Source organism: Lactuca sativa, chromosome 6 (assembly GCF_002870075.4).
Source record: "Lactuca sativa cultivar Salinas chromosome 6, Lsat_Salinas_v11, whole genome shotgun sequence".
Taxonomy (NCBI): Eukaryota; Viridiplantae; Streptophyta; class Magnoliopsida; order Asterales; family Asteraceae; genus Lactuca; species Lactuca sativa.
This window is the reverse complement of record NC_056628.2, coordinates 151,147,532-151,154,488: the sequence shown is the minus strand read 5'-3', so window position 1 is coordinate 151,154,488 and position 6,957 is coordinate 151,147,532. Positions and strand designations below refer to the sequence as shown.

The 6,957-nt window shown below is 29.8% G+C and overlaps 1 protein-coding gene and 1 non-coding gene across 2 annotated transcripts; both read right to left on the bottom strand.

Annotated features, from left to right (window-relative positions):
* Positions 1 to 2,188: 2,188 nt before the first annotated feature.
* On the bottom strand, positions 2,189 to 2,315 carry LOC111890863 (U6atac minor spliceosomal RNA). Its single transcript, XR_002850025.1, has one exon. It is a non-coding gene; the product is annotated as a U6atac minor spliceosomal RNA (small nuclear RNA).
* A 2,683-nt stretch (positions 2,316 to 4,998) lies between these two features.
* LOC111890851 (uncharacterized) lies at positions 4,999 to 6,730 on the bottom strand. Its single transcript, XM_023886933.3, has 6 exons — positions 6,515 to 6,730; positions 6,149 to 6,210; positions 5,926 to 6,055; positions 5,691 to 5,763; positions 5,529 to 5,594; positions 4,999 to 5,413 (listed from the first exon to the last, which is right to left on the bottom strand). Exons 1-6 carry the CDS (start codon positions 6,688 to 6,690, stop codon positions 5,198 to 5,200), a joined length of 723 nt encoding a protein of 240 aa, XP_023742701.1. The 5' UTR covers positions 6,691 to 6,730; the 3' UTR covers positions 4,999 to 5,197.
* Between the last annotated feature and the right edge of the window lie 227 nt (positions 6,731 to 6,957).

Below are 6,957 nucleotides of genomic sequence, written 5' to 3'. Positions count from 1 at the left end.
TATACAATTGGGGATTGAGCATAAATTTGTAATTCTTATGCCCTTTTGATATCATATGGAATGGCTTCTTTGCTTCGCCACCCCATCTTCTTCACCACCCATTCTCACTACCGGTAACTAGTAGAACATTCGTCACCATGAAACCTTCTTCTCCTTTCTTTATCTCTTACGTGGAAAATGATAAAACATAAATACTTGTTAAAACTAATTGAAGCAGATTAAAACATATCAAAACTGAAATAAATTCAAACCTAAAGAATGAAGCATATTCCTGATGAAATCATGAAATCCATGAAATCCATGAAATCAAAACTTACCTAGGAATCCAAGAATAAAAACGAATGAAATCGATGGATGGTGGTCACCGGACGTGAATGAGACATTGTTCGACGATGGCTGAAACTCAATGGTTGAGAGTTTTTCTCCAACAATGATAGATTTTCCAAAAATCGAAGCGACGAGATGCGGTGAATTGATGGTGGATGATCAGCGATTACTGGTGGTTTTGGAGAAGTTTTTGATAGTGGCAGTGGTGTATTAGTGAAGAAATAGGGGGGGGGGGGTATATCGGTGGTTGGGAAGAAGACGTGATGGGGGGGGGGGGGGGGGGGGAGAAATGGGTGATATTTATTTATTTATTTATTTTCAAATAATTTTATTTAAAAATGTATATAAAATAAATAAAAATGGATATAAAAGTCTTTTTATATGGGTGGGTGACTAACCATGATAGAAATTAAAACCATATGGACCTTTTATGAGACCAAAAAATTAAAGACTAAACTTGATATTTTAAAAAACCACAATGAATGCCCCTAATATCACTAAATGTTACAGAGTTTATCCTCTTAAACATGAAATGACTATATTGCCTTTTATCTTTTATTTTTTTATATTTTTTTAGTATTTGGTTATTATTTATAATTTTAAAAAAATGAATCAATATGATTTATAGATTAGTGGTCCCACCACCTCACACACTCCCTTTTTCCCTTCCCTTCACCCTCTCTCTTTCAACACAATGTTTTAAAAATTTGGTATTTTAGTTGAGCCGGGTATGATGATTGGTTTTCGGTTCAACCGATTCGACCGTCGGTTTAACTGATTTTTATAATTTTCATTTTATTTCCTATTTTCCTATACACACATAGACATCTACAAGTTTAAACATAAAAAATATACATAAATACAAGTTGAAGATCAATATAAACATTAAAAACACATAACTGTGAGTTTTACATCAATCAACGTATATCAAAAATAAATTAAAGTATAATACATAAACAAAATATAGTTTTAGATAAATACAAACACATTAAAAAAAACTTTATAACATTATCATGTGTTTTTATTCAAAAAAATATAAATAGATGTGAAAAAAACTAAAATTTGTTATGAAAATTATTCATTTTCATCTGTTTTTATTTAATTTAATCAGTTCAACCGGTTTAACTTAACAGGTTCAACCGAATTTTTAAAAAAATTGGTCGGTTCATTCCGGTTAAAAAATAAACATAAAATCAGTGCTAGTTGAACCGCTCCCTTCTCTGATTTCCAGACCAACCGATTCATTCAACCGGTTCAAACTAGTTTTTTAAAACACTGCTTCAACACCACCACCACCCAGATATGTTTGTAAATTCCTCTAATAATAATGATAACTAATAGTAAAATACAATCATAATTTAACTTATGCTGCCTTACAAATATCAGTTTATATTTCAAATAATCATTATTGAAATTTTAAAAAAAATCAAATAAATAAATTTTAAATTAATTAAACATTACATTTTTTTAAATAACACTAAATCAAAAATTATTTTAAATAATATATGTTATTAAGTGATGTAATTATAATATATATTTATATCATCAATATTGTTCGAAATAATTTTAGTTTTATATATCAATTAGAGTAAAATTTATTATTTTATATCTAATGTCAATGACATAGTTTTGTGATTGATATATCAAAGTTTTAACTACCTAATTTTAATCTCAAAATACATGGATATTCTTCTCGTTTATAATATAAATGGTTTAATAAATTAAACAAAATTAATGCAATTAACATTTTTGTATATGGATCGATCACTAAAATAACTAAAAAAAATGAAGATCTATCATGAAAAAGCCAATATTAATTTCATGATTATAGACTCCTGTGTAAAGTTATTTAAAAAAAATTTAAAAAAATGGGTTAGAGATCCACATAAGTGGATAGCCTTAACCGGATGTGTGGTAACAAGTAAGCCCGAAGGCCGCTCCCGTCCCTATCAGGGGAGATGCCAACCATCTCTCCTTCTTACAAACACATTTTATTCTCTCCACTCTTCCTTTAATAAACACCTCCACTTCTTATGCATCTTCCAATGTGGTATGCTTCCAAAATCCTTTTTTTTTTTCTTCTTTCTCATTACTTATCTATAAGATTAAGTTTCATTATTGACAACAAATAAAAAGCTACAACAAAACAAAATATATGAGAATCTGCGTCTCACGATATCATAGTTTTATTTGAATAGTAAATTAAATATTATACATTTTTAAGGTAAAAGTATAATACTTAAAAAAACATTTTTGCTATTTTTTGTGGTTTTAACCAAGTTTGTCAAGATCGGGATCTTACTTAAGATCATTTTTAAGTTTGCAAGATCGGGATCGAGATCCTAAGATCCCACAAAATAAAATATAATTTAAATTTATAATATTTAATCATGAAAAATATTTCAAACATTTAATTTTTCGTTCAAAAGTTAATAAAACTTCAAAATATTAGTTATAAGTCACAATAAAAAATGATAAATGATAGATTGCTAAAGGATAAAAGACATAAAGCGATAAAAAAAATTCATTTGCAAAAAAAAAAATCAATGAAAGGTAGGATCGGATCAGATCTCGATCCTACGATCCTACCTACGATCTTACGATTCTACCTGCGATCCTACCTCAAATATGATCCTTTTACGATCCGGATCGTTTTTCATACCTATGATCGTAGGTTCGTACGATCCTACGATTAGGATCGCGATTTTGACAGCCATGGTTTTAATGTTTCATTAATAAAGGACTTTGACAACTTTTTTAGGGAAAACCTTAGAAAAACTCAACCTTTTTCATCAAATTTTAAAATAACCATTATATTATTTTTTAGTACATTAAACCCTTACTTTTAAAACTATATAGTTTAAGGTTTTGAGATTAGAAAACCCTTGATAGCCACAGGTGCTAGGTAATCGACTCTCAAGTGTTTTTTGGTTATAATCTATTAGATTAAAAAGTTTTATAAAATATATGAGTTTTAATGCACTATAAAAATAATATAATGGTTTTTTTTAATGCTTAGATGAAAATAGGTTGGATTAATTTAAGATAAAAAAGTCTTAGATAAGAATTTCAAAGAATATAAAGGTTTTAATGCATTAAAAAAATATAATGGTTTCTTAAAAATTAAATGAAAATATGTTGAGTTTTTTTTATGAGGTTTGTCCTTTTTTATGTTGATAATTTTGATGGTTAAAATGGATAAAATAGAATATTTTGTTAAATCTAGTAGTTCTAGTGAACATTCTAACCAAATTTTCTTTTGTAACAAAATTAGCCTGTAATATAGCATGTAAAAGTGGTCTACGAGGGTGTTTGTGATTACTTTTCAAAATGACTTTTAAACTTTTAGTTTTTCCAAAAAATTAAAAGTTTGAAAAGATGTTTGGCAATTTTAAAATGACTTTTTGGCAAGAAAAAAAATGAATGATTTTAAAAGCAAAAAATTATGACTTATGACTTTTTAGCCTTTACTCTCTCAAAAGATAATCCAGACATATTTTAAAACATTCTTTTAAAAAAAGTTACAAGACAAAAAATCATCTTGTTGAAAATGGCTTTTTAGGCTAAAAAACAATTCCAAATACCCCTACGTAGAAAATTTTATCAAATTTGGATGATTTTTAATGACGAAACTAAAATAGTGTTTTAAACCACAAAAATTACCAAAATATAATGAAATTTATATCTTTTGTCCATCAATTTTATGATAAGTTTGATCTTGATTTTGATTACTCGATGAATCTTTCTTATATAAAAATGACTAAGACTTGATTCAAAAGTTCAAATAGTTTGAAAAAATATATACAAAATATACTCGATGAAGCAAATCGATCCAAGATCTTGAAAATACTATTAGAATTTTTGTTTGATAAAAACCAAATTTGGAATACTTGATAATCAAATTCGTGTTTGTTCCATTAGCTTGTTTCTCTAAATAAAACAATTACAGAAAGGACGATGTATCGTTGTGATATTTGATATAAAACATTCTCTAAAGTCTACTTCCTGGAAACATTATTTAATCCAAATGCATGCAAAAGAATATCATTAAGGTAAAAAAAGACTTGGAAATTAATAAGTCGACATTGACAAACAAATACCAACTTAATTTTGGACTCTATATATCCTTCTAGAATTCAAATTTGCCTTTAATTAGTCAACTATGTCATCTTTCCAGAATCCAAACTACAAAAATAATATTTCTTTTCAACAAGAAAATCAAGCATCAACATTGACTGACAAAAAAATGTAACCAAATACCCAAAATACCCTTTGGATCAATGTGTTTATCCATTGCCAGCCTATAGAAACACTAAATGACTATTTTACCCTTATGTCTAGATCAGTTGGGAATGAAAAGTGTCTTTTTACTAAGTAAAGGAAATTCTAAATTACATTAATAAAACAAATATATTAAATATTTTAATAAAAAAAATACTTGATATAACATATTGACACAAATCAAGAATTAACAACGTTAACTAATAACAATCAAGACCCAGAGAGTTTTTATACAAGTATGGATGTAAAGAATTAGGAGAGACAAGTTGCCAAGGGTAAAATTGGGAAAAAAAATCATGACTTAATGAAAAAAATAAATAAATAACCCCATAACTTATCAAATTAAGACATGGTTTTTCCTATTAAGTCCATTGAGTCAACATAAAACGACACCTAAAAGAGAGCCTAAAGTTATCATTTCATGGAGGGCAAAAATGTCAAAAGTAATGACGACGACTTTAGTTTAGAGTACAAATAAAGTCTATGCCATAAGTTAAAAACTCCACAAAAAAATAGGGCCTACAACTTACAACTTACAAGGGCAATAACGTAATATACTAACAAAAAAAAGGGTAGCAAGAAATAGTAATCACATTGCACCAATAACTTGAGAAACAAATGTTGCAATTGCTTGAACAGCAAGTCTTTCTACTTCTTCATGAGTGATTCCCGCCATTTCAAGATTCTTTTTTCCAATTTTGAAAGAGTGATCACCATTTTCAACCACATAAACCGTATTCAAAGCTTTCATCTTCTTTCTAACAACTTCTAATGATGCCAATGGACATAGCCCATCTTTTGTACCCTTCAAAGAAAAATCATTGATAAAAAGTTCAAGTGACAAAAATACCCTTTCTTACTTAAATCCTATCTTTTACAAATTTGCCCTTATTTATTATGAATCGACACTCGTTAGTCACCTGTACAAACATGGTAGGAACTGAAAGTTGCATTAGGGGTTCATCTCGAATGGCTCCTTTTGTGCCCTGCAAAATATTATATTTTACAAATTTATTATCATAGCACAAAACTGTGTACTAACTTCTTGTAAGAGAAAAAGACGTAAATACCCTCATATTTACCTTTAAAGGGTACCCAAGGCAAACCACAGCAGAAGCCTTGATATCAGTGTCAGCAGCCACCATACAACTCACTCTGCATGTAACAATGAAGGCTTTCAGTTTTGTTTGATGTTGTGATTTCAAAAAAAAAAATCCTCAAGGTTTTATTGGTTTGTTAAGTTTGATGTTTTATTCGAATCTATTGAAATACTGAATTTCCTTGAATTGCATGTCAGCTTAGTTGAATAACTTTTACCTTGAACCCATGGATTTTCCGATCAAAATAAGAGGATGTTTTGGGTATTTGTCAGCAATCTTTTTGACAACATCTGTGTGAAATTCAACTAGTTTTTCTGCTTTGGGAGGAGGCTTTCTTCCAGCAATGTCTGAGAATAGCTATTTTTAGACAACCTCATAATTTCATAAGCATTCAAAGTTGTAAAAAGCCCTAAATGAATTTGATTTATGAGGAAACTCACATGGATAATCGAAAGTTACAACTTCGATAGCTTTTAGTGCATCCGCCAACAAGTTCTTCCATCTGCATAAAACCAAAGATCTGATTATTGTAGCCGGCATAACCAATTTTCCCTCGTTAGGGTTTGTGGCATTCTAATTTGTTCCTAATCGGATTGAATCTTATACTAATTTGTTCCTAATAAGACTCAGATTTTAAACCGAAAATTGGCAATGATATGAGAATGCATCAAAAACTAACACACAACCAACAACAATAGAAGATTTAATAGCTCTTATTCAACATATATTCACGACGTCTAACATGAATGTGCATAGATATTTAGAGAGAGAGAGAGAGAGAGAGAGAAAGAGTTAAAAATTTTAACCTAATCATCCACTCAGAAGATGAAGGAGCACCAGCGCCGTGAGCGAAGACAACCACCGGCGAATTATAATTATTTAACTTCACCGACGACCTCCGAGCTCTTGTGCTCCTTGAAGAACAATTTTGTACTACTGGTTTGTTTTCACTCTCCGTCGTTCGCCGGCGTTTTGGAGCCATTTTCCAGATTGAAGTACGCGAAACTCAGGCGTGTGTACTTATTCGCGCCAAATGACATCGGCCGGGTCGACAGAAAGATAGAAAGGGCTTGTATGGGCTTACAATGAGAGCTTGTTTAGCCCAACTGAAAGCTCGAGGTTTTGGATTTAACCACCTTATCAAAATGGGTCAAAACTCTCTTTTAAGGCCCTAGATTAACCTAATTTACAAAATGTCCCTAGACCTTTCACTATTTGTAAAACTAAACTCAATATTACTTTGAAATTC

Coding starts and splice junctions, on each gene's coding strand:
- LOC111890851 (XM_023886933.3), bottom strand. CDS start 6,690: ATGGCTCCAAAACGCCGGCGAACGACGGAGAGTGAAAACAAACCAGTA. Junction 6,211..6,514: donor TCTTCTGAGTGGATGATTAG/GTTAAAATTTTT, acceptor GGTTTTATGCAG/ATGGAAGAACTTGTTGGCGG. Junction 5,764..5,925: donor GGAAAATCCATGGGTTCAAG/GTAAAAGTTATT, acceptor TGTTACATGCAG/AGTGAGTTGTATGGTGGCTG.